Source organism: Oikopleura dioica, chromosome 2 (assembly GCF_907165135.1).
Source record: "Oikopleura dioica chromosome 2, OKI2018_I68_1.0, whole genome shotgun sequence".
In the NCBI taxonomy this organism is placed as follows: domain Eukaryota; kingdom Metazoa; phylum Chordata; class Appendicularia; order Copelata; family Oikopleuridae; genus Oikopleura; species Oikopleura dioica.
In genome coordinates, this window is record NC_137292.1 from 14277835 (window position 1) to 14302839 (window position 25005).

A 25005-nucleotide genomic window follows, 5' to 3' on the forward strand; every position below is an offset into this window, starting at 1 on the left:
CTCTCTACTGTTCTCTACATGTCCATTTGAAGTTCACCTGCGGTGCACTGCCCGCACAACTCAATACATGAATCAAAAAACATAAAAAACGCGCACCTTGTAAAATTGTCTCCTCTTTACATGTCAGTTTAGCCGGACTCGGATGGGCTTCCGAGAGTTACTCGGTAATGAGGAGCGAGAGATCTCACATTTGAAAGGCATCGGCATTTTAGCAGGGCAGGGTGGTTATTTCTATAGCGAAAAGTTTAAAATAAATTGCATCAAGAGAAAGATAAAACGTAATTTCTCTGGAGTCGGACCATTTACGAAAACGGACCAAATTGTAGCAGTCATAATTCTGGCAGTCGACTGTAAGCATTTTTCATTTGAAAGAATGATGATGGAAATGCTATGAGGGAAACTTCCTCTCTGAATATCAGTTTTCCTTGTGTCTTAATTTCAGCCAAGGTTCCAGTGTTGTTTTTTTAACGAAAGAAAATTCCCTTTGGCTAGCAAACTCAGTTTTATTCTATATCGTGTCAAGTAAGAATATTCGATGACTTTTTAAATGAATAATTGTCGAAAATTGAGGTCTAGTTAGAATGATTTCTTACCACCCTGTCAACAGAGCAGGCACTTACAGCTAAACAAATTGATGCGGCACCGGCTTCCACCTTCGTCCAGCTGGCGGCTTCCTCGAGCAGGTGCGTTCAACTCTGGAGGAGTCGCAATGAGAGCAAAGTTGGAATTGAGCTACTGAAAGTTAGTAACCCAACGTTGGTCGTTGATTTATTCATTTGGAATTGGTAGATTTGCGAGCAGTTCGCGGATTTCAGTGTTGGTGACAACCAAATGATCGACTGTGTCCTTTCCGCATGCATAAACAGCCGAAGTAGGAAGTGCTACCTTTGCAGAATGAAAGACAAACGAAATCGAAAGCACAACTCGCCTTGGAACTCGCGATTTGATCATTCCCCTCAATGTCAGGTGAGCAATCGCTCAGGCTATCAAGACTTTTTCCCCAAAAATTGAAAGAATCGCAGAAGAAGCTAGTCAAACGATTTAGAGCTGGGCATCATCGATAATCGCACACCGAGCCCTGTCGCGTGTCCATAGTCCTGATTACTTGGATTCGTGTCGCCGGTAACAATCACAGTCACAATTACCAAACAAAAATGTTCTCGTGAAAAAATTTCAAATTGAAACTTTTCATGGCATGAAAAATTATCCTCCTTCATTTACCATTCAAATCACTTCGAAAAGAATGTATTTTATTGCTTTCTGTTATTTGGACTTATCTTGCTTCAAGAGCTCTCAAGTTGGCGGCGGAAATTTTTGCAGATCAATCACGCGAATGTCTTTCAATAATAGGTAGTTTAGTTCACTTTGTTGCCAAACTTTTAAATTATGATCAGGCGGAGATGTGTTGCCAGAAGAAATTTGCCAAAAAATCGTTCGCATGGCAATCTTCAGCGATAAAGAAACCCTTCGAAATGAGCAGTTGAAAAAGCTCGGAGTAGCAGTTTACTTGATCTACGAATCCCTTCTTCGAATGCTTGCTGGTGATATCTCCGAAGCATCCTGCTGGTCGCCGCTTTCCTTCATCTCCCGTCTTCACTTGCTGAACGAGGCGATTGACGAGTATTGCTTTACGAGAAATGAAAAGCCGTCTTATAAGCTTCTTCATCCGTTGCCGGGGTCGTACTTGATCACTTGTCCTTATGCGTGGCCTTGGGTTCCGCTCAGAAGAGGTACTCTTTGAAAACCTTCATGTTGCTTCTTTTTACGTTTTTATAAAGGAAAAGAGCTGGTGCTCCAAAATGTAGAAACAATGAACTCAATCCTGCTCCAGACATCTTCCACTGGCTTCGTATCATTCTGCGTCACCGACAATTTCGTCGTGACGATCGAGACGCAAAGTAGGCGGCTTACTAAATATTTCGAGACGCTGTCTGTCTCTGACTCAGGAAAAGTTAACAAATGCCAGACAAAATTAATGATTTTCTCCTTCATTTGCTAATTTTGGGAAGGATTGAATGATACAGATGGAAATTCGACGTCATCAAGCGACGTCGCGGAGAGAGTTTCCCTTCTCAACGTTTTCTCCATTTCTACTGGACAGTTTCTTTATCCGATTGCCTTGAATGAGCTCGATTACGATTATGACTCAGGCGAGATTTCTGAAAAAGTCGATTCGTTTTGAGTATTTCAAATTCAGATGACGAGCCTGTCCGTCTATTCCACAATCAAAAGAACGAAATCCTCGTCGTCATCGAGCGAGAAAACAGTCTCATACCGGTAACTACCGATTCTCTCTTGATCAGCCCTTCTGATAAAAATGTTTCTTTAGTCCATTCATCAAGAAAAAGGCGTAATTTCTCTCGTAATCCGCGACGAAAAAAGCAAATCAAAGGCTTCATTGCTCGACAAGGAGTTTGGACAAGGAAGCTTGCTGGAATTCCTGAACAACGAGAAAGCCAGCTTGTCCATTTGGCATCCAGTTTGTACGCAAGGCGGTCCCTTGAGAAGGAAAGAGGTGAGTAGAGTGGAAAGTAAAAAGTATTGATCGGTGCTAGGAGTGTCACGATTTCAGCACGTTGAAGGATAAACCGACTAGTGTAGTTTCACCCATCGACTCTGAGACGGTACAAATCAAGTGCAAGACCGGTTACGTAACGCGGGCCGTCTCTCCGCGAATCAAGCCCAGGTCTTACCGACAGTACCGCTCATCCCTCTCCACTTCTCGCTTCTACACCATCAACGAGCTTGTTTCGCATTTCTGTGAAATCTCTCATGCAGGAAGACTTCTAAGAGTGAGGTTAGCAAGTTTGTCTTCCAAAAGAAAAACAACCGTTTTTAGCTTGGCTGACGGAACGTTACTACTAGAGCTAAATGCTGACGCCCTACTGTACTGGGAAAAGCATGACTCGAGAATTTTAGCAGCAGATTGCTGCTGGCCAAAGATTTTAATCGTCATCGAGTATGAAGAGAGCATTTGGGTACGTAAATTGACAAATGTGTTATTGGGAAAATTCTTATGATAATTCAAATTTGGCCATCCTTTGTTTTAATAATCAGAAATAATCTGAAATCATTATCAGACTCTGACATCAACCAGCACTGAGGCACCTTATACATCATTGTTGGAATTTTTTATAGGAAAAAATAGAATTTTGGTTTAAAAAGAAGCAATTATAGCACTGATCTCCAAAATCCTGTTTTACGACGGCTTCTCCAAAGATTTTTTTAATAATTTTCTTTTTAGGCTATCGATACAGAAGAAACTATCGCCTTCCAAACAGTTCTTATAGCATCCATCGAGTCCGGCTCCTTGTGCGATATCAAAGGTAAGACTTAAAAACAGCAATATTTTTAATGAGGCCATTTGTCATTTTTCATATAGAATCAGTGTAGACCGCCAAATAATTACTTTCGGTTTCGAAGTGACAAAAGTATTCGCTTGTTTGGCATGGCGGATTTCTTGTTTAGATTGAAATTGTTTGAAGGAAAGTGTGAACTCAGGATCGCCGCATTGTAAGAGCCGAATGTTCGGAAAAATTGGCCCAGCCCATTTTTTTCTGAAAAACGAACCTATGAAAATGAACCTGTGAAAGACCGTTTTTTGAAGAGAACCTATCATTTTTCTAGTGTTGGAAGTGAGCCGAAGCGACCCGCAGGAAGTCTGCAAAGAATGCGAAAGTCTGGACAAGCTTGTGCCCAACCGTGTGCCTGAAAGTGGCCCGCTTGTTTCTCAACTTCCAATTCGATTAAGGTACCTCTCTTATTTATTTTCTCAAGGTAAAAATAATCGACTTTTAGTAATGATCGTGCTACAGTTGTATACTCGGACAATACGATTTCGATTCATCGGCTATGAATCATCAAATTGCAAATTTCATTTTCCATTTTTCAGTTTCAAATTTTGTTCAGTCAAATTTTTGTCATGAGTAAATCCGTTTCGTGTTTGTTTTGTTATTTTTTTATGTTTTATTCTCTAAAACCTCAAAAATGTCCCGAAATCTCAAGCTTCTTTCTTATTTTCTTGTTTTCTGTTTATTTATTTCTTGCTTGCGCATTTTACACCAATTCTATTCTATATTTTTCTTTTTACAAAAAAAAAAGTTCTACCGGTATTTTATGTTTTCTTAGAAACAGATAGAATGGCGGATTTATTAGGTGGTGATGTTTTCGGTGACCCGAATAAGGTTCAACCCGCTGCTAGCTCGACCGAGTCTTCTGATGTCTTTGCCTCGGCTGTTTCTACCCAAGAGGCAGCCTCTGCACCCGTTCCTGTCCCTGTCCCAGGTAAGCCGTTCAGAACCAGTTAGGAGGCTATTTTACTTTTTAAGTGGTGACCCCCGTCCCCTCCGCAGTAACCCCCGCCGCCCCAGTGCCAAAATCCCCTCCCAAACAATCCATCGACCTTTTCGCCGACGAGTCTCCAGCCAAAGCTCCCGCCCCAACGATTCAACCCTCGAACGGTGTCGCCAGCGCCCCGTCCGGCACCGTCAACGACATCAAGATCATCATCAGCGATCCTCGAAAAGCGGGCGATGGAATTGGCGCCTTCATCGTTTTTACCGTCAAAACTGAGACGAGCCGAAGTGGCTGGGGAGGAAAAGTGTTTGAAGTTAACAGAAGATTTTCCGACTTTCTCGGCTTGTATGAAAAGCTAGCTGGGCGATATCAACACAAGGGATACTTCATCTTCCCAGCGCCTGAGAAATCGATCTCCTCATTCACTAAAGGTTCATTTTCTTGCTGAAAATTTGTTGCTAAAGCTATTCTAGTGAAAATCGGAAATGAAGACGACATGTTTGTCCAGCGCAGGCAGCAGCAGCTCCAACGATGGATCAACAACATCGCCAAACACGCAGCGCTGACGAGAGATATCGACTTCCAGGGATTCCTCACTCAGGATACCATCGCGCCATCAACTAGGTAAACAAATAAAAATGCCTGTTAAAATAGAAGTTTCCTTTTTTAAATCCTTGTTTCTATAATTTTGCTTCTAGCACTCGGGCTTTGAGTGCCGCTGGAATGCTCCGTCTTGTCGGAAAAGTCGAGAATGTGATTACAAAGCAGGTCACTCAGAAGATGCCAGAAACTGACTCTTGGTTCGAAGATCGATCTGCTTCCGTTGAAAACCTTCAGGTACCCCCTTACTTGTTATCGTTGTCAAACACTTTTGCAGGCGCAGCTGAAGCGATTGTCGATGGCTTCCGGCAATCTGTCGGTTCACAGGCGCGAGCTTGGCCTGTCATCAGGCAACCTTGCTCGAGCTAGCAACATGCTCGCCAATGCAGAAGACAAACAAGACCTTTCAAGGAGGCTCGCAAATGTAGGAACGATCTACGAAAACCTGGGAGAAATCTACACCGACTTGTCGGACAAAGACCTCTACGACTTTAGCGAGCTTCTCTCCGACCAGGTCATTACTTTTTCTATTTTTGGTGTTTTACGCCGAACTTAGGTACGCGGCCTCGATGGAATTAAAAATATCCTCGAAGCGCGCCAGAAAATGTGGCAAAATTGGCAATCGTCTGAGCAGGGTCTCATGAAGAAGCGCGACGCGGTCACAAGGGTAATCCAACGGATTTGCGTTCGTTCTCAAACAAGTTCTTAATTCAGCTCCAAGCTACTGGCAGGACGGAGAAGATCCCCGGCGCAGAGCTCGAAATTAAAGGTAGACAAGCTTGATTAGAGCATTTAAATTTAATATAGTGCTCAAAAACCTGTGTAAAAACCTGAGTCAGGAATCCGGAAGAACCTCAATCGGGTTCTTTTAGGACCCTGACTCAGGTTTTATTCACAGGTTACTGGGCCAGAGTTAAAGACAATAGATTCATAATAATATACATTCAAAATTGAATAAAAATAATTAATCGTTTTGACTAACGATTAAATAAAGAGTGGGAAACAAAAGCAGCAACGGCGAAAAAGGGCTTTGAAGACATGAGCGCCGTGGCGAAGAAGGAAATAAATACGTGGGAAACGCAGCGTGTAGCGGTAAGTAAAATGCACAGCTTTCCTGTTGGATTTGTTTCAACACTCGTAATAATTATTGACTATAAATTTCGATCCGTGGTCCACAACATGCGGAAACCTCAATCGCGCTTTTCAGGAAACAAAGATGTTCATTCTCAAATGGATGAAGCACATGCTCGAGGCAGAAAAGAAAGTCGTCGCAATGTGGGAAAAATACCTGCCGAAGACCCAGAATGTCAAATAATTCTAGCTCCTCCGGCCTCTCCTTTCGTCCCCTTCGTTAAAATTAAAAATCAAAATGCCAATCCTTAAAAACCCTTCTTTTCACTCATCATCCCTTCCTAAAAACTCAATATTTTTTCTCAAAATATTTAACGAAAAAAGTATCTAACATCATAATCAAGTTCACTGTAAAAATGACCAAACTCGTACTTTTATTTTCTTCTGTAAATAGACCAACATTATTATTTTGATATTACGGAAATAAATTTATCAACACTGCTATTCTATCAATTCAAAAACGAAACAACAAGCCTTAGCTACGATTGTAACAATTGTTAATAGGCGCATTTTTTTTTATTTCAATTCAATTTTTCAAGTTTTCAAACTTTCAAGTCCTACTTTCTTCTTATACAGAAAATAACTGCTTCCAGTTCATCGATATAAAATATTCCTACTATACTATTATTAACAATTAGTTCTTCGCCCAATTTACACTAGTTCAAAAGTTAATCTAAGGTGCAATAAACTTATTATTCATCAAACAAACAATGATATGAAAAAGTCCCTTTGGAGGCTGGGCTCGGAAACCTGTGTAGAAAACCTGAGTCAGGGCCTGATTGATCTTTTCATTAAAGATCCTTCAGCCCCTGACACAGGTTTTTAACACAGGTTGCCGAGCCCAGTTTGGAGGGTCTTCTTTATATCTCTGAGTTCCAAGGCTAAGGGCGCAAATTTTCAGAAAAAGTGCTGTATAAAATTGTTTATGGTAATGATAAGAAAATGCGGAAGCTCCGCTGCAGGGCACAATATCCAAAAAAAATGAATCGAGCAGGGCAATTTTTGGTTGTAGTTTCTAATTAAGGTTTTACTGTATTTATTCATATGGCAATCTGAAAGTCATGTGGATAGCACGATGCATCTAAAATTCCTGATAAACAGGCGCAATTCTAATTGTCACGCGCCTGGGCTAGTGTTTCCGGTCAGGTGCGTCTAGTAAGAAAAGGGATGAAGGCCGGCAGGTGGAGTCCTCCGCTGGAAAAAAAGGAGAGCGCGGGGTAGCGCGCGATCAACCCGGCGCGGGATAGGCTCTCTCCTGAATTTATTGGACGCCGACCAAAAAAAGTGCTCCTGATGCCGGTCGGTGTTGGCACCAGTGGCGGCGACTTGTAGTGTTCCACCAACTTTGACACTGATACCGTTATCAATCGCTCAAAGCTAGAAATTGAAAATGTGTATCTGCAATTGCTCTTTTTCTATTTTCATGTTTGTTTTTGGCATTACATTCAAATGGCGCCGGGTACCTTCCATTTTACGACTTGCCCAAACACTTCTTGGTAATCAAACTTCTTTGAAATTATAACAATTAAATTGTTACTTATATTATCGATTTATTTATAACTAAAACTTGATATATTTATGTTTGAAAGTGCTCTCATGTGGAAAAATTCAATAAGATTACAGACCTTTACATAAACTGCTGTAAAGTTGTCAAGTTTATAGTAAAGCCTCTATATTTCTTTAAAATCATTATTCACTCAGAATAACGATAATATTTGCTTGCCGCAGTAGTAAATTCACTACAAGCACTTATCTAGCGTGTATAAATCTACTTTTCAATTGCTTAATTCTTTCGAAATAGACATAAAATAAATCGAACCCAGAAGCTACGTGATTTTCTTTTTCAGCAGCATCTTACTACAACTACTATCAAAACGTACTACAACTAAAATTGTATTCCAAATCGATTATAAAGCACCGCATAAGAGTCTAGGCTCGGCGATCTGTGTAGAAAATCTGAGTTAGGGTCGGCAGAGCCCTACGCAGCTTCTCATTTAATCTGTTTCAGACCCTGACTCAGGTTTTCTAGACATGTTTCCGAGCCCATATAATGAGCAAGTAGAGTCGTGAAGGCGGATTATTTATCAATCCTAAATGTGGCTCAATTTGTCCAGGCCGGTGCCAATGCGCAGTACAAATTTGCAGAGACCTGCAGCTCCAGTGACACCACAACGCCACTACTCCCGCTGCCCCCAGTTACGATCCCGACCTCTAACAACGATCCAACAACTGCTGGCCAAATAGACAATAAATTACTGGTGGAATTATTGGCGCTCACACTTTCCTCTCGAGTGCACATTTCATTTCCCCTGCAATTACGCATATCAATAAGATAACTAAAGAAATATCAAAGGCCATTTCAATTCAAGAGGATATCCTCATTCTTAGTAACAAATGTTCGATAAGAAACAATTTTCTTATCGAAGACTTTCTAATAAAGAAAATTGAGTTTCGGACAGACCAGTCCTGTACTCACCAAGAAAGGCTATTGAACGAACTTACCCTCTATCTATTCTGACTTCAGCCAAGTCTTGTCACTTTCAGGTTATCTTCTGCTTGGTTGAATCTAAGACACCCTTATCTAACTAGTCCGTCCTTGGACATGTTAATTTGAGGGTTTGAAATCAAGAGTCCTTCGTTTCGATTTTACATTTGGACTTGTCCATAGATAACACCAGCAAAAAAGCCGCTTGGACTTGGTCAGTATTGACTTGTGTATGCATAAACATGTAATTTATTCATTCAATGATTTTAATTATCAATTAGCAGCCAATACAAGAAGAACAGTCAGTTCTTTCTCTGAGCGTAAAAGTTCGAACCCGGGCTCGGAAACCAGTCTAGAAAACTGAGTAAGGAATACAAAAGTGCTTTCATAAAAGCAGCGAGGCTACGCGGCTTTTATGGAAGCACCTCATCCTGGCTCAGGTTTTATAGACAAATGCTGAACGGAGGCTCGAGGGGAGACTAAGGTTATTACCGGTCAATTCAATTACCACCGGTTCAATCCGGGCGAGAAAAGGGTTGACATTTACGCCCGTGAAATTAATTAGTAAAAACAAATTAAAGCTCTTGGATTTGCAGAACTGTTAATATCGGAAGTCGGATTTTGAACGACCGGGCGGGCGATTGACAGAAAACTGGGTACATGTGCAATATATCGCACAAGCTCTATAAAAAACTGGTGCTACTCTTTCTGGTGGTGTTAGTGTGGTGAAGTGCGCATGGTGCGCGCATTCTAAATCAGCAGCTTAGAAAGACGAGGCCCGCGCGAAATTACTCATCATGACTCATCAAGAATGAATGCCAGTTAGGGTTCGAAAATGGTTCGGGTTAGGGACGAGTTCGAAAAAGAGGACGATTCGTCTGCAGAATTGGATCTTCGAATCGTCGAAGTAAAAATTAAAGCACCGCCGCTGCGCTAGTGCAGTATTTCGAGTGTGGTGGTCCATCGCGGGCGCTGATTGGCCCTCGCGCGCCCAAGTGCGGTGCATGTTTGTGTACGCGCTCGCCGGTGTAGTAGGTGTAGTGCGGAGCGGCCTGAGTGCGTTAGGCGCCTCGCGTGGCCGAAGCCTGGCCTGGGGCAGTGTCTCGCGTTACTCGGTTTTGTTTTTTGCAGTTTTCGAGACTTGTCCGTCGCTGCTGGCCCCAGCTCTCTTCCCGCCCCAGCTCTCGGTCTCAGCACCCGCGCGTGCCGCCGTCCCGAGCATTATTATTTCTCGTCCGAGGCCGAATTGACACGTGCGATCGACCTTACCGACGCGCAAAAAAAAAAACTACAACGAAAAATAAAATTTCAAACAAACAAAAATTGAGAGAAAAAAAGAAGAAAGAGATTTTTCAGAAGAAAAGAAAACTGAGAAAAATGGGAAATAGAGAGAAAGTCGAACGGGAGAAGAGCGATGCAGATTGAGAAGAATTCGCGCTAGAATTCCTACACAACCTACTGACAGGTAAAGGGCACTCGCCTCGGGGCAAGTTGTATTTCCGCTTTTTCTATTTACGCGCCCGGACGTTCCTTCTCATTGGCTGAGCTTGCTGAAAAATTCGATAAATTCAGAATCCAATCCTCGACTTTTTCTTTATTTTATTCTTTTCAATTATTGTAATCTCAAATTTTATTGTTCATAATTGTAAATTGAAGAAATAGTTTTGGGCTCAGCAACCTGTATAAAACTCCTGAATCAGGATTCGAAAATGCAAAATAAAAAGCCGCGGAGCGGCTTCGCCAAAATTTTAAATTAAATTTAGTATAAAAGTAGGTATTAAATTAAAAATAGTAATATTGCGGAACCCAGAAACAGCTGTTCAGCGAATGAGAGAAACAAGAGAGTGAAAACTCTGGTCGGTTACGCTTAGTTGCGTTTTAGGGTTAACCGAATCTGGAGCAAAAAGGTCTCTGAAGGCGGCGTAAACAGATCGAGGCCTCGATTTTTTGTTTTTCTATTTTTCGAAAGAGAGAAAATATGGAACAACTTGGCGAATTAGGCGTTTAGTTATTACGAACCCAAATGTCCGAAATGGTCTCCGCGGCGGTCGAATCAGAAAAGAAAGACGAGCCGATGAACCTCTCCCAGGTTTCTCCCAAGGCACAACAAGGTTGGGCTCACAATTAATATCTTTATAAATTTATAATTTAACAAAATTTGATGATTTGTGAATTAAAATTAAACAAAAGTTACGTCAATTTCATAGATTTTTTCAATTGATACTCCGAAGCGTCACTCTAAAAACCTGTGTAGAAATCCTGCGGGTGGGCTTTTCAGTACAGATCTTTCAGATCATGACTTAGGTTTTTTACACAGATTGCCAAGTCTAGTAATTTCGAGGCATTATTTTTTTTGTAATTTTTTTTGAAAATCATTCTGAGCTCTTGAAAAAGAAGCGTTTGGATTCGCCATGGCTAACAATCCAAATCCGACGCCTCCACCATCGAGCGGCGCAGGAGAAATCCCAGGCGAGCTCGGCGCTCTGAATGAAACTATCGGCGTTAGCGCGAGTAGTATCGCCCCAGGCGAGCCAGGGAGCAACCCACACCCGCAAAGGAAAGGTTGAGATTGGCTGCCCAGTTGTGCGCGCCCTAATCCCTCCCCAGGGCATTGGGGCCCAATGATTGGGCACGCGCGAGTGTGTTGATTTAATTCGTCGATTATTGGCCTCTATCCAACCCTTTATCAGTCCAGTGTCGATGGCACCACCGACGATGCCGATGGGGGGAATGGCCCCGACGCCAGCTGGCCTCCCCGGCCAAGCGCCCAAGCAGACCTCCGAGCTCGCAAAAATCCTCGGCAACAAGGAAATGTCCCAGCTGGAGAAGATGTCCCGCCTCCACTCCAACAACCCAACGCCCTATTCCAACAGTGGCAACATACCAATGAGTCACTCTCAGAGTCCGGGAATGAGTCCCCAAATCTCCGGAAGCCCCCAAATTCCCAATTCTACCATGTCCCCCACCCCTGGAAACCCAGGAATGACCAGAGCAAATGGACCCGCCGGTGAGTAGAAATGAATAAAATGATTGTCCTGGCTTTGTGCCAGAGTATGATCGATTGTTCGTAGAACAAGAACTGACCGGTTTTTGTTTTTAGGCATGATGCCACAGGGAATGCATGGCATGCACCCAGGCGGACCAGGCTTCGGCCAGCAGTTTGGAAACTTTCCTCCTAATCATCCTGGCATGATGGGCCAGGGAACCAATTTCAGGTGAGACAAAAAGAATGAAACACCTATTTTTAACCTTTTTTTATTATTTTATTTTGTCTAATTTTGAAATAAAGTTCTCTTTGAACAATGAACTAAAGAATGAAGGAAACTCTTGTCCGATAATTAGGGGGTGCAGTTATACTATGAAAATCAACAAGGACTCGGTTTGAAGATGTGCACGAAACCTGAGTTGGAGCCTACAAGAGGTTGCCGAGCCCAAAACAAGGAAAAATCTATTCTGCACCCCTCCTTTTTATGCTTTTATCGGATAATTTGAAAAGTTCAATCTGACCTTTTTTCTTTTAATAATTTCCTTATCTTTTAAATGGCTTGCATAAATACGGCCTAATATAGAATATAGACTAAAATGAATTCAGGTTCCCTCCTGGTCCAATGCGCCACCCTGGTCCGGGCTTTGGCGGCCCGGATCAGTCCCACATTACAAGGAACGGATTTAATCGGTCTATTTTATCTGTTACTATTTAGTTGAACTTGGGGGAAGTCGTGTCTGTCGGAGAGAGCAGATTGCGTCATTACCTGACGCAGATTGCCCCTTCATGTTCCCCCTATTTCGTGCTCTATTTTGAACGTTCATTTCATTAAATCCCCGTGTCAGCCCCGCGTCAACCCCGCCGGTAGTTGAACCAACGAAGCCCTCCGCCAAGAGAAATCGAAGACCTTCGCGGAAGAATTCTAGAGATGGAGCAGAAGAAGAAGGCCGCGCTAAGAAACGAGGAAAGAAGGATCCCAGCGAAGGTAATTACTGTCAATTAATGAGGATTAAATAGTAGTGATTTGTACTTTTTGGTTTTTAAATCGGCTCGGAAAGGATAATACGGGCGATTGATGATGATATAGTCTGGAATGAATTGTGGCGCTATACTTTGAGCGGGCTTCAAGCTTTCCCTCTAAAATGGGCGCCAAAATGCAGAGCCCCGCTGTACTCGGCCAGGCCCGCGGCGCATCAAATCGAGTAGGCGTTACTGATTTTATTGAAACGGCAGTTATAGAACCATCTACACCTCCACCATAGAACTCCAATATTTCAATTAGAATATCCCGAACCGTTTTGTTGCAAAATAAAAATCCACACACGTAGTAGCACTATTCTAGCAAGCAAAGCTTCGAAATACTCGAGCCATTCTTTCTTGTGGGGCTTAGCACTCGTTTAAATTTAGACGCAATGATAAATAACTTGAGGGAGATTGGACTGGACCCATCTGACTGTAACCTCGGGTCATGTGATGAGTCTTGCAGACACTTGAGTTTATTACACTAACTAGAGTTCTTCTAGTCATTCTTTATTTTTCGTATTCGTGTTAATCTTTGACCCATCATTTTTAACTCAGTAAACATTTGTGTAATTATATAATCGGATTAGTCGCGTTTTCACCCCTTGAGTTGATTTTTGAGCTCTAGGCCTTCCGCCTGCTGGACCTTCCTTCCTGTGAATTATTTCTGCTTAATCCAAACTGCTTTTATCTAGGGCATTATTTTATTTGTCTCGCAGGGCGATAATAATTATTTCATGCCACCAAGTCGCTGTTTGCAAAACAGGATCAGTGATAAGTAACGGAAATGTTCTGACGCTCGCTTGATGCAGTTTCTACTGTAGAAAGAAAGAAAACTGACAGTGAATGACTGCTCGCATTTGTTTCATTGTCAAATTCATCCAGGAACGATGACCCCTTTTTTATAAAAGAAGCATTAAAAGGACTGTTTTTTTCAAGTGGGCTTGGCACTCAGTGTAGACAACCTGAGTCAGGATTTCGAAAAATGGTTAAAAAGTTATTTTGGCGAAGCCTCTATGCCGATTTATATAAGGGAAAACCCTCTACGCGGCTTTTTATCCAAGCTCGTAAAGATTTCTTATGAATAAGGAGGTACAGGGCGATAGGGAAAAGAAGTGGCCCCAAAATTCCAAAGAATGTGAGCTCGAAATGCTTATTTTATTTCATCTTGTTGTCACTTAGTAAGTTACTATGCCAACTGGTGTATGGTAAGCTGTTTATTTAGTTCCGACTAGACTGGGGTTTGGCGACAATTCTTTCAATTTCGGAAATCTCATGAGCTGGTCGCGCGAGGCGATAAATCGCCTTAGTACCTCCTCAGTGCCACCTTGAGCATAACTTCCGGGCTATAACTCACTTTTCCAAGTGCTGCTTATTAGTTATTGGAAGAAGCACGAGTAGATTTGGGGCTCGGCAAATAAACAATTTTGTCTTTCTTCCGAATACAGCTTTGATTTGCAAAACAAGGACTACTACTACAAGCTAGCGTGGCCACTTAGCCAGTAGATACGTGGAAGGCCCAGTAAGAAAAGCCCTCCAAGCAGAATGATAACCCCTGGGGAATGCATTAATTATTCATAATTCACGTTTTTGTCGCCGTAGTAGGTATTATTTAATAATAGCTTGATGTGGTCCACCCACGTTTCGCCATGTTTGTTCCGCATTCTGGACTAATTCTGAGGGTTATCACTACCAGATATAGTAAAAATTATTCAGCCATGGTGCTGCTAATAGTAGATATCCACATTTATATCCAGACTATTCCCTATTGGGCCGTAGACCACACAAAAGTGACAAACAATAGTTTATGATCGTTAACTTTCCAATTGAGCCGGTATAATTATCACTCGAATAAGGAGCTTGAGGCGCTATTTCATCAATAATTATGTCTGTTTTTAGGACCTCCGAAGCGCAAGCGTCCGCCAAAGAAGACCGCTGTTGGAGGTGTCATTGAAGGGCACATGTATATGTTCTCTACTGAAATGCTAAACGACGCTGCCAAGGGGCTCGACTCGCCGAAGATGGCCAATCTAGTGCAATATCACCAGTCAAAGTACACAGGAAATCAGCCTCAACGAATCCAGCCGAAGATGACGCCCAACACAACTCCTCCTGTTCCGTCAGCCTCGCAACTGGGCCACATGCCCGGGCACCAGAGGCCAATGCCTCATCACAGGATGTCGCCAGGTATGAACCCGCACATGGCGAATCCGATGTCGCCGATGAATCCTGGTGGAATGTCTCCTGGTATGGGCAATCACGTGATGTCGCCACTTGGGCCACATCGAGTTCCAACTCCGCAACAAGATGGTCGTCCAATAACGCCCGGCTCGACCTCGTCGCGCATGGGGATAGGTCCGAATCCACCTGCGTCGCCTGCACTCTCGCAGGATGCCAGGATACCACAGTCCCCAGCGCCAGTGCCTTCACCGATGGCGGCGCAATCGACGACCCCGACGCCGGCGACACCTACTCCCGGCGACACTCAGCAACCGCCACCGCCAGCGTTAACTCCTCAAATGACTCCTACAACCGAAGAAGTAAAACTAAAAGATCAATCAGCAACAATGAACAATCAGAGCAATTCAACGCCGAACTCAACAGCGAATCCGACCTCACAGAATGCGAATCCAGAGCCGAATACGATGGATACTCTGAGAGAGGTAGCTTGAAATATCTTTTGCCGTCTTTAAACAAAATATTTTCAGATTCAATCCGAAAAGAAGGACCCAAGCCAAGAAACACCGGCGAACAATCAAATGACGCCGGGAAATCCTTCTACTCCAACAAGTGTTAATCAAGTACGACCGAATAGCTTTCCTGAAAATCACGACATGATTCAGAATATGATCGATGTAAGTTTCTGCTTGAACAATTTTGCTTTGAATAAACACAATCTTTAGCAACAGAAAATGAACCCTCTGCAACAACCACCAGCGTCAATGCACCAACCAATGCATCCTCAACAACCTCAACATCCTGGGCACCATCAGCAGCCTGGACATCATCCAGGAATGCATCCCGGCATGCATCCAAACATGCAACGCTTTCCCTACAACGGTCACGGTCCACCCGGTTATCATCCAGGGATGCCACGAGGTCCTGCCGGCCAAATGCCTTACAATGCTCACATGATGCACCAGATGCGCCACAGAATGCCTCCTGGAGCATATGAGCAAATGGCGCAAATGCGTCTCCCTTACGGCCAGAATCCAATGATGAGACCGCACATGATGCGCTTCCCTAACCGAGGAATGATGCCGAACTCGAACCAAATGCCCTACTCAGAACAGTTGCGACAGCAGGCGGCGATGTACTCGAATCCTCAGCAGGGACCTCCAGGAATGAACTTTCCAAACGGACCCCAGAGTGACAACAGACACCCTTACAGTGCTCCACAAGAGAATGGCGGATTCGGAAACCATCCGCAAGGAATGCCGAATCATCCAGGTCAAGCGATGCCAAATGGAATGGGAATGAACAACTATCCATCTTCGTACAGCCCCAGTGCGCAGCATCAAGGGCAACCCCGAGGTAAAACCATTATTACTCTTCAAGCGCGTAACTATCAACAATTAGGAATGATGTCCCCAAGTCCTATCACGCAAAATCCTCACATGGGTCAAAGCGGTCCGCAGACGACCCCGATGAACGTACCTGGTCCACCTGGAACTCCATCGGCGCCACAAAATCCTGCCATCGGTATTGAAAATCACAACTATTATGATTTTAATTGCAATATAGATTCGCCTTATCCCAATCAAGCTAAAAGTCCTGCCAATTCGCTCGTCAACGGACCAATTCATTCGCCTTCGCCAAGCCAGGTAGAGCTGATAATGTATGAAACTGATATTGATCGATATTATTTAGGGTGGAACACCATCGATCCCCCCGTCAGTCCCCGAAATGCACCCTTCGACACCACAAGGCATGCCTCTTTCGCCAGCCCATACCAACCCTATGACTCCGGTTTCCGTCCCGCCGCAGGCTCCGCATACACCCGGCGCTCCGATGACTCCTGGTGATCCGAATAGCTTCGCTGGAACTCCCAATCAAGCGCCACAGACGCCAGGCGGTACTGCTATCCCGCATGGTCAACCAATGACGCCAGGAAATCCGACAACACCGGGAATGCCAGTAGAGAACATGGACAACAACAGCACACCCGTCGTTTCTCAAGTGATGCCATGTTCGCCGATGACTCCACAGGGGCAGCAGGGTCCGTTTTCGCCGCATAATCATCCGCAAAATAGACTCTTGCCCGACTCGTCGGATATTTCATCCTTCCTTCAAGAGCCTCAAAAGAATCCATCGATTCCGCCCATGTCAATGGGAATGTCGATGCCGCCACAACAACACGGCTATCATGGATTCCCTGGTCCTAGACAAATGCACCCTGGGTGAGTTTTTGAATTGAATGAATTTTACTAACTAATGAACTTTAGTATGGGAGGAATGAATCACCCCGGAATGTCAATGGGCAACCGAATGATGGGCATGAATCCACCGATGATGACCAATCAAGGGATGAGTGGCCACCACGGCTATGGCCAGGGTGGCTATCCAAGTTGGCGACAACCATACCATTGAGATCCTTCTGCCGCGCTCCCATCTCTCTCACAAAAACAATCAGATTCTTCTGTTTCACAAAAAAGTAATATTTCATTGTGGCTGCATCATGAAAAGACTGAGCAGCGTAACTCACCACTATAATCGTCATCGTCGTCAAAAACGGAACGATGCTTATCCAAAATTACTTTCACCAGAAATGTCAAAGTTCACGAATATTCCTTTCCGGCGCAAATTTCTAGTGATACGTCAATTTCCGTCAGTTACACTCTTTTCACGAGTATTTCATTTCGGAGTAAAATGAGCCAGTTCATAAATGCTGACACACACCACCAAAAATGCTTCTGTTACACCGACCTGTTTCGACGGAAACAACTTTAAAAAAGGAACCGACTAGTCTTTAATTATTGAACCCGTTTAAACTTTTCTTTATTGCTACCAGTACCCGTTGTTTCGCGCGCCACGACAATCTTTACAAAAAATAACTTGGCGACTGTTAAAACTCCCAACTTTCAACTTCGAAACTGCCACTGACTGTATTGTTTATATTTATTAATTTTATATATTTTGACTGTCAAACTGAACATAGTCATGGTACCAAACGGGTGGTATCCTGATGCTGCGCTGAATATTTAAGGTTTGGGCTGACCAACCACTCAAGAAAAAGAAAACTCTAAGTCCCTTATTTCGTTATTGTGATTGGTCTCTGTTCATCAATTCTGCCAATTTTTCAAAAACGAATGAAAACCAGCACAACCTAAATTGACTACTCGACCATTTTGATTTATTCCACGCAGTTTATTGTTATCGCAAATAGCATGAAATCCCGACCATTTTCGATCGAACCACACATGGGAACCGGCAAGCAGGAGAATAAAACGAAAAAGTAGGCCATCTGGTTATCTGATTCGCTCGCTCGCTCCTCCCTTTTTGGGGCGAACTTCACTCAGATCCCGCCGATAAGGCACATATAAAGCGCCTGCTTTTCATTTCTCGATTTCCAAATATTCAAAAAAACGCAAAAAATGACGATGGATTTTCTCTTCCAGAGCACGCACGATTTCACCAACGAGATTTTCGCCAGCCTCAATGCTGCTTTCCTCAAAGTTCTTTCAGCGACAATTCAGCAAATCAAGCAACGAGATACGCAGACAATCATTCTTTCCGCATCCATATTCGGCGTTGTGACACTCATTCTTTTCACGCTCATCGTTGCTTGCTTTTTCTACGGAACACGATGGTGCTGCTGCTGCTGCAAGAGCAAGATTCCTTATCGTACGGCAAAGGCTTCGAGAATTCCAACTGCTCCGGCGAGAAATATCTTCCGACGAGGATCGATTCAAGTTTCCGATTCTGACGAAGAAGCTGGCTTCACTCGCGAATACATTTCTACCACTAGACTTTTGCAACAATCTTCTGAAAATGTTTCTGATTGAGTTTATGATTGTATACGTATCATCGCGTCTTTAAAATGAATAAATACTTCAGCAATGTTCCCAATAAAATTTGTACTGGATATACCGATTGTTTGAAATTACCAATTGACATTTTTCAGAATGGCTTCACCAAGAACGAGACGCGTTCTCAAGGACTTGAAGGGATGCGATGGAAATAACTGTTGTGCAGGTGAAAAAAGCTCTATCTAGCGGTTTTATTTTTCATAAAATCGTTTTCAAATTCTACCTGATATCGGAGAATGCCTTGTTTTGAATTCTTCTCATATTTATCTTTTCCGCTAGATTGTGAAGCACTCAATCCGCAGTGGGTTTCCGTCTCGTACGGAATATGGATCTGCTTACAATGTTCTGGCCGCCACAGATCCCTCGGCGTCCACCTGAGTTTCGTCAGATCAGTTTCCATGGACAAGTGGAAAACAATCGAGTTGGAAAAAATGAAGTGCGGAGGAAATCGCAAATGGAACGATTTTCTCGAAGAACACGACGACTACAATCCTGGCTGGACGATAGAAGAGAAGTATAATTCCAAATCTGCGGCGCTTTACAGAGACAAAATTGCAACTGAAGCTCAAGGACAGGTAAACTTACGGAATGTTTCTTCGAAATAAAATGTTACTTTGATCTTTCTCTTTGATTGAGCACTTTGCTGATTCCCCCGAAAATCGTAAACTACTCGTATTAAAGAATGTTCAAGCCACGCTTTGATTAAGCCGTCCATTTTTGTAAAAACCAAGTGGTGAATTTATCAATTTTGAAAGTACTCAAGATAGCCTTTTCTGATTACGTCTTTTAGACCTGGGACGAAGCTTCATCGCCAGCACAGAATTACGTCGTGAGAAAGAAAGAACCAATTATCGCCGCAAGTTCAAGCTCGTACGATTCTGTCTCCTCAACATTCGCGTAAGTTTTCCGGATTCTGAAGATGTTCGTAATAATATTTTCAGCCCAAAACCCCAAGAAGACCCCCTCGCTTCGCTTTCAAAAGGCTTCGGCTCAGGAATGTGATCAAAGATTGTTCGGCGATTCGGAAGAAAAAAAACGCTTGTTTGCGTCATTAGATTTTCCCTTTTTTTCATGTTTACCTTTTTCGAAACTTTGAAATCACCACCAGCGCTGTCATTTGGCTCGAGCTTCGTTTCAAAAGCAGCCACTTTCACGAAAGAGAGCGCGTCTAAAATTGGCGAAGCAGCGGCCCATGCTGGTACCCAGATTTCAAACAAAGCACAAGATGGATCTTTGGGTAAGTTTGAATGAAATATTTCAACAAGAGAGTCGTTTCTTCAGCGAACCAGGGAAGCCAAGCGTTAGGATCAGCCGTTGGGGCTCTTTCGAATATTACGAAAACTGGATGGGGCTTTGCGACAAAGGCAACTTCTGACTTACTCGGGGTATTGATGTTAACGCTATCTGAGTATATATAAAGATAGTTAAATGATATGTCCGTATGTTCTTCGTTTCATTGTCCAATCGAGCAAAACGCCTTGCTTAACTGATTTTTAGACCCAGGGAAATACCCAAAAAGCGGATGTCCAGTCCAACGACTTTTGGGACAATTTTGGGCAGAAAGCTCCCTCGAGGTCGGGGAGCTCGCTGTTCGCAAAGGTAAGCGTGGGTGGTCGCTGTTTATTTATTTCCATGTAGGCGTAAATCTTATAAACTCTGATTGGATAAGAAAACGACGTAACTTTTCGAATTAAGGAATCGCCCGCTCCTGCGCAAGAGAAGAAACCTTCCGCCGAATGGAATGAAGATTGGGGCGATGACTGGGGTAATAAAGAGAGTAAACCAGCGGCGAAAAAGGGAGAGGGTTGAAACTCACAGTTTCTCTAGAATTTTCAGAGTCTTTTTATAATGTGACATATTTATGTCCCATAATTTATGGGAGAATAGTGGTAAGAGTCTTGTAAAACCCTAAAAAGGCCGAGAAAGCTGATTCCTGGGGCGAGTTCGAGGACTGGCTGAAAGAAGAGAAAACCGTGGCGAAGAAAGACTGAAAGTCGGAGAAACAAAACTAGAGTATTCAGAATTACAACAAACTTGCAGCTTTCAAAGTATTTAAAGTTAATCCCTTCATAACTTAATAATCACGTATCTTTTTCTTCAAAATGTCTCATCTGTTCACACATGGCTAAGTTCGATATACCAAAGTCTCCGTAAATGCCATTTTCTCTTTTTCATATATTAATGAAACGCCATCTCTTTCACATCAATTCTATCATTTTTGACGTTTCCGAAATACTTTGTAAACCATATTTTTGTTCGCAATAACCTCTTATGTAGCCAACCCCTGCAAATATCTCGTAACACTACTACTTATAGCGCCCTGGTGAATGCTAAATTGGGGTTTTCCGAGTCTCACAGACGTGCAATATAAATTAAAAAGCTGTCATATTTTTCTAACTTTTTTACTTTTAGAAACAATTGACGTCTTTTGAATCATGTCGTACTCCGACATGCAGGATCTCCACCGACTGGTTGATGACGTGATCGCAAAGAGCGAGGATGCCAATCTGTTGAACTTCCAGGAGTCTGCTTTTCATTTTCTGGCGCTGAAGGAAAACAAGCTGAACCATCCTGGAATTTACCGTGACAAGAACAAAAGGGAGCTCTACATGAAAATCACTCCAGAGTTGATGCAAAACTTCCTTATCGCCCAGAAATCCGACTGGGCTAATCCGCAAATTGCTCGAGGAATCGCTTCTATGGTCGACGACTTTGAGGAAAGTGGCTTGACGCAAGCACGTTCTGCAATGCGTGCTTCGTTGATTGCCCCTTCCTCGAAAAAATCACCTAACAGCTCTCCGAATACAAGCGACGCTCCGTCCTCCCCAGCCTCTTCGTCCGATAATGGTGCGACTGTGATCAATCCATCTGCCGCGCTGAAAAAATTCTCCAACCCTGGCTCCAAGTCCTCATCCCATGTCTCAAATCCTGTTCTCGACTACGAAGACCAGATCGCGGATTATAATTCTGAACAGGACCTTGAATTAGACGATGCTGATCTTCACATCGAGGAATTGGCCGAGCAGGTTCAAAAGCGGATGAAAATCAAAAGCTGGCTTTTCTCACTTGCCCGTCTGTACAAGAATCATAAGGATGGAGGTATCCGTTTCCAGGAGTTGAACGATCAGTGCTATAAAGTTTACGGGATCGCCACTTTCGACGAGCTTGTTCAAAATCTCGGATATCGGAATGGAGAAGACGCGATGCTGCACATTGGCCATCCCCAGCTCAAGATCTGTAAACATAAAACGACGGGCAAGGTAATTTTTCTACATTTTTTTTAAATTTCTAATATCCTTTTTCAGGGCGTCACGAAAGATGGCGAATGGGTCATCATGGAGGAAGAAAAGTACCCCGGCAAAAATTTGGACGTCGACACTCTCCCAGAAGAAGAGCTGCTCTCAGACCTTGGCAAGAACGATCGTCTCGAGATTTGCTGGACATCCTCTCGATTCAGGAAGCCGGATAACTGGACTCCGAACCTCGCCAAAAAGAAAGCGACCCTTCCTGGAGTGGCGATGTCTGTAATGGCCGATAGTTTTTGTTGTCTTAGATGAAGATCAACCTCTTTTGGACTCCCTTCGCCATGAACTTTCGGAATTCTACGGACCGAACGGTTCACAAGATCCTTCTGAGTAAGTAAATCTATCATTTTCTTTGCTTAAATTTCTCATAAGGAATGGAAGCTACTACCGACTGCAGCCTGGATGTTTGAGGATGGGACTTCCAATTGTCGTCTGGAACAAGAACTACAACGAATGGTGCCGTGCACACTGCGTCACCCCGACTGCCAACGACAAGGACCTTACCATTTGTAAGTAATTCATAAAGATTCTTATTGAAAAATTATTAAGGCTACACCGATTACGGCGAAAGCGATCAAGTGAAGGTCCACGACTGCTTTTTCCTCCATGAATCTTTCACGAAGTATCCCGAGCTGTCAAGAACCTGCAAGTTATATGGAGAAAAGCAGAATTACTTTTCCCAGACTCAGCTAAAGGAAAAGACCTCCTGGGAATTCTTCCATTGCAAGAATGATGGAGCGACTCAAGCTACTTTCGACGGCGACAAGAAAGCCCTTACATTCTCACAATTCAGTAAGTGTTCTTTTAGTTTGATGAATTACAATTTTTTTTTGTAGAAATCAACTTCAGCTTTGTTGAAATGGGCGACAAAGATGCCATCGCCTTCGTCATTCCTTACCATCCGGTCCTCAAAAGTCAGTGGGACTCTCGGAATTTCCTCACTCTACAAGAGGAAATGATCCATAAGAAGCTAATCAAGGCCAATGTTGTCCAGCTTCAGCTAGCGATTCGTGGAAATCTCCAGGACAGTGTTTCAAATCTTCCTGGTACCAAACCTCCGACGCGAAGACAACGAGGAACACGACCAAAGATCACTGGACCTAATATGACGGCTCCTAGAGCAAATCAGGCGACAGTCAGAGCCGAAGGAGGTAAGGAAACGCTGGACACTTCAATCTTGGTAACTTTTGATTTTAGAGCCGATTACGTCTAAAAATGGGGTCTCAAATTTCACTCCAGCCACATCTGCTAAAGAAAAAACCGGCGCCGACCCTTTGGCGCAATCGACCATCCCACTCGACAGCGTCAAAGATGCTGAAGAGCTCCCAATTATGGGCTTCGACGAAAACGTTCCCAGAGCGCGTAACCCAAAAATGAACTGGACCGCTGCTCAACGGGAACGGTCAAAGAGTAAGCTCAAGTCAACATTAACCACTTCCTGATATACATTTCTAGCTGCCGGACCAGCTGAAGCGCTGACTAGAGGAACTCTTCAACCTCCAAGCCAGAACGCACCGGCTAACATCAAACATCCAGCACAACGACTGGCTGAGTCGACTAACGGGTCCTTCCCCAACCCATTTATGTTCGACTAAAATATTTTTCTGTTCAAAGCTATCAATTTCAAATTGTCTTTGTATTCTCAATACGTGCTGTAATAGAAAAAATACATTTGCACAAACATTTGTGTGTCGCTCTTTTCGCTCTTGAATGTCAACACCTTCATTTCTCAATACTTGAATCATTTCCGAATACATCTTCAAAATAGCCCCACAAAAAGGGCTTGAATTAATATAGCAGCTGGAAAACGTTTATTTTCAGACATTAGTCTTCGGCTTATTTCTTCAACCCCGCATACCCTCCAACACTCACCAAAACACTCAAAAATGAATAGTTTTTCTGGCAATAAATTCGCACTCTTGCGTTCGGACGATGACGAACCGCAAAGCTTTGATGATCCGGCAATCATCAGCAACTCTTACGGCAGGTACGGCAGCCGTTTTAACTGTGAGTCGAGTTGGCTTCATTTCGCGCATTTGAAATTCTCGAGGCGTTTTCTGAAATGATTTTTAGCCCAGATGCTGGGTATATTATGAGCGATCATAATCCTCTGGAGCATCCTTACACCTTCTGGATTTCGAAACGGAAGTCAGTTCTCAAAGGCAAGAACTACAACGATTGTATGAAAGATATTGGCACGGTCTACACCGTCCAAGAATTCTGGAAACTTTACAGCTTTATGAAACGACCGAGTAAGATTGACGATTCGTGTGATCTTATGTTGGTAAGTTCTTCGTCCCTTTTGACAGGATGATTAAATTGACTTTAGTTTAAACGAGGCATTCGCCCTCTTTGGGAAGAAAGTGCTAACAAAGATGGCGGACGATGGACTCTTCGTGTCCGACGTCACAGTACCGATAGGTAAGTCTTTCCTTCACCTTTCAAAGAACTCGATTCATCAATTTAGATATTGGGAGAACTCCATCATGGCAATGGTTGGAGAGCAATTTCTCGTCGGCGACGAACTCTGTGGAATCGTTCTTTCGCTCCGCAATCCTTGGGATCAGGTATTAATTCATCAGATGTCTCAAGAGTTTGATCAAATTGATAGCTTTCTATCTGGCACCGAAATGCTGCAGACAAATCTGCTGTCAAGAAGATTTCGGACTCGCTTAGAAGAATTTTGAATTTCGGGAATGGCGCCAACGGCCCACAGATGGACTACAGGTAGTCAGACTTTGTTACATCCATTCTCAAGCTTGATCACTTCAGACCGCACAACGAAACTTTGAATAAGGCAGAACAGAGAAGAACAAGTCGCGATGAACGACGCCGAAATACCTCAAGCGACCAAGTAAGCTCAATTTTTGCAATCAAGGAAGACTAACTTTTATCTCTCTTTTTTCAGGACAGTGAAGACAAATCTTCAAGTTAACACGAATGTAAAACGTTGAAAGATTACACTGTGCGACACAATATATTCTGTTCACTGAGGCTCTGTGCGAAGAGAGTACTCAAACAATGATATAAATGATACGCACTTAAACATGTTAGAATAAGTCTCAATCTCCTCTCTTTCATTTCTTTCAAAAGCGAAGCAATTTACTTTCAAAAGGAAAAAATGACTTCTTTTATGGCCATTTCGGTAACTCT

General features: G+C 43.2%; 6 protein-coding genes across 7 annotated transcripts; all 6 read left to right on the forward strand.

Annotated features, from left to right (window-relative positions):
- The first annotated feature begins 610 nt into the window (after positions 1-610).
- LOC145700776 (uncharacterized) lies at positions 611-4056 on the forward strand. The gene is made up of 13 exons (XM_081778102.1): positions 611-741; positions 790-966; positions 1046-1122; positions 1289-1350; positions 1395-1730; positions 1779-1961; positions 2198-2277; positions 2330-2515; positions 2556-2797; positions 2840-2978; positions 3245-3326; positions 3628-3751; positions 3799-4056. Exons 2-13 carry the CDS (start codon positions 832-834, stop codon positions 3854-3856), a joined length of 1704 nt encoding a protein of 567 aa, XP_081634228.1. The 5' UTR covers positions 611-741; positions 790-831; the 3' UTR covers positions 3857-4056.
- Positions 4057-4132: 76 nt separating this feature from the next.
- LOC145697295 (sorting nexin-2-like) lies at positions 4133-6468 on the forward strand. The gene is made up of 9 exons (XM_081774481.1): positions 4133-4284; positions 4329-4727; positions 4770-4920; positions 4995-5133; positions 5174-5410; positions 5453-5563; positions 5611-5665; positions 5891-5988; positions 6104-6468. The coding sequence occupies exons 1-9, from the start codon at positions 4140-4142 to the stop codon at positions 6209-6211; spliced, it is 1443 nt and encodes a 480-aa protein (XP_081630607.1). The 5' UTR covers positions 4133-4139; the 3' UTR covers positions 6212-6468.
- Positions 6469-9675: 3207 nt separating this feature from the next.
- LOC145700281 (uncharacterized) lies at positions 9676-17845 on the forward strand. The gene is made up of 15 exons (XM_081777531.1): positions 9676-9977; positions 10521-10623; positions 10907-11074; positions 11208-11519; positions 11613-11727; positions 12105-12171; positions 12342-12483; positions 14418-15181; positions 15227-15373; positions 15422-16052; positions 16098-16220; positions 16263-16342; positions 16389-16476; positions 16618-16918; positions 16964-17845. The coding sequence occupies exons 2-15, from the start codon at positions 10536-10538 to the stop codon at positions 17106-17108; spliced, it is 3171 nt and encodes a 1056-aa protein (XP_081633657.1). The 5' UTR covers positions 9676-9977; positions 10521-10535; the 3' UTR covers positions 17109-17845.
- Positions 17846-18642: 797 nt separating this feature from the next.
- Positions 18643-20939, forward strand: LOC145699470 (uncharacterized). Its single transcript, XM_081776744.1, has 9 exons — positions 18643-18713; positions 18827-19122; positions 19338-19444; positions 19489-19538; positions 19653-19784; positions 19829-19932; positions 20045-20146; positions 20243-20338; positions 20458-20939. The coding sequence occupies exons 1-9, from the start codon at positions 18644-18646 to the stop codon at positions 20536-20538; spliced, it is 1038 nt and encodes a 345-aa protein (XP_081632870.1). The 5' UTR covers position 18643; the 3' UTR covers positions 20539-20939.
- Positions 20940-20963: 24 nt separating this feature from the next.
- LOC145699469 (uncharacterized) lies at positions 20964-23537 on the forward strand. Of its 2 annotated transcripts, XM_081776743.1 has the most exons (6): positions 22044-22182; positions 22225-22361; positions 22402-22644; positions 22689-23003; positions 23050-23262; positions 23308-23537. In XM_081776743.1, the coding sequence occupies exons 2-6, from the start codon at positions 22265-22267 to the stop codon at positions 23445-23447; spliced, it is 1008 nt and encodes a 335-aa protein (XP_081632869.1). In that variant the 5' UTR covers positions 22044-22182; positions 22225-22264; the 3' UTR covers positions 23448-23537. The 2 variants fall into 2 exon arrangements, 1 of the variants encoding a protein (XP_081632869.1); XR_014134024.1 differs by lacking the exons at positions 22402-22644; positions 22689-23003; positions 23050-23262; positions 23308-23537 and adding an exon at positions 20964-21807 and having other exon boundaries at positions 21853-22182.
- Positions 23538-23653: 116 nt separating this feature from the next.
- Positions 23654-24924, forward strand: LOC145699472 (eukaryotic translation initiation factor 4E type 2-like). Its single transcript, XM_081776746.1, has 7 exons — positions 23654-23839; positions 23926-24136; positions 24182-24273; positions 24320-24419; positions 24464-24579; positions 24625-24706; positions 24761-24924. Exons 1-7 carry the CDS (start codon positions 23739-23741, stop codon positions 24785-24787), a joined length of 729 nt encoding a protein of 242 aa, XP_081632872.1. The 5' UTR covers positions 23654-23738; the 3' UTR covers positions 24788-24924.
- Positions 24925-25005: the final 81 nt, after the last annotated feature.

Bases quoted from the DNA above. Each gene is read 5' to 3' on its own strand.
- LOC145700776 (XM_081778102.1), top strand. From the start codon at position 832: ATGATCGACTGTGTCCTTTCCGCATGCATAAACAGCCGAAGTAGGAAG. The intron at 1,962-2,197 runs GCCAGACAAAAT...TTTCAAATTCAG, and splicing joins CTCAGGAAAAGTTAACAAAT to ATGACGAGCCTGTCCGTCTA. The intron at 3,752-3,798 runs GTACCTCTCTTA...ATCGACTTTTAG, and splicing joins CAACTTCCAATTCGATTAAG to TAATGATCGTGCTACAGTTG.
- LOC145699469 (XM_081776743.1), top strand. From the start codon at position 22,265: ATGGGACTTCCAATTGTCGTCTGGAACAAGAACTACAACGAATGGTGC. The intron at 22,645-22,688 runs GTAAGTGTTCTT...TTTTTTTTGTAG, and splicing joins CCTTACATTCTCACAATTCA to AAATCAACTTCAGCTTTGTT. The intron at 23,263-23,307 runs GTAAGCTCAAGT...ATACATTTCTAG, and splicing joins TCAACGGGAACGGTCAAAGA to CTGCCGGACCAGCTGAAGCG.
- LOC145699472 (XM_081776746.1), top strand. From the start codon at position 23,739: ATGAATAGTTTTTCTGGCAATAAATTCGCACTCTTGCGTTCGGACGAT. The intron at 23,840-23,925 runs GTACGGCAGCCG...AATGATTTTTAG, and splicing joins ATCAGCAACTCTTACGGCAG to CCCAGATGCTGGGTATATTA. The intron at 24,707-24,760 runs GTAAGCTCAATT...CTCTTTTTTCAG, and splicing joins GAAATACCTCAAGCGACCAA to GACAGTGAAGACAAATCTTC.
- LOC145697295 (XM_081774481.1), top strand. From the start codon at position 4,140: ATGGCGGATTTATTAGGTGGTGATGTTTTCGGTGACCCGAATAAGGTT. The intron at 4,728-4,769 runs GTTCATTTTCTT...AAGCTATTCTAG, and splicing joins GATCTCCTCATTCACTAAAG to TGAAAATCGGAAATGAAGAC. The intron at 5,989-6,103 runs GTAAGTAAAATG...CGCGCTTTTCAG, and splicing joins GGGAAACGCAGCGTGTAGCG to GAAACAAAGATGTTCATTCT.
- LOC145700281 (XM_081777531.1), top strand. From the start codon at position 10,536: ATGTCCGAAATGGTCTCCGCGGCGGTCGAATCAGAAAAGAAAGACGAG. The intron at 16,343-16,388 runs GTAGAGCTGATA...GATATTATTTAG, and splicing joins ATTCGCCTTCGCCAAGCCAG to GGTGGAACACCATCGATCCC. The intron at 16,919-16,963 runs GTGAGTTTTTGA...AATGAACTTTAG, and splicing joins CCTAGACAAATGCACCCTGG to TATGGGAGGAATGAATCACC.
- LOC145699470 (XM_081776744.1), top strand. From the start codon at position 18,644: ATGGCTTCACCAAGAACGAGACGCGTTCTCAAGGACTTGAAGGGATGC. The intron at 19,445-19,488 runs GTAAGTTTTCCG...TAATATTTTCAG, and splicing joins TCTGTCTCCTCAACATTCGC to CCCAAAACCCCAAGAAGACC. The intron at 20,339-20,457 runs AAAAAGGGAGAG...TTGTAAAACCCT, and splicing joins AAGAGAGTAAACCAGCGGCG to AAAAAGGCCGAGAAAGCTGA.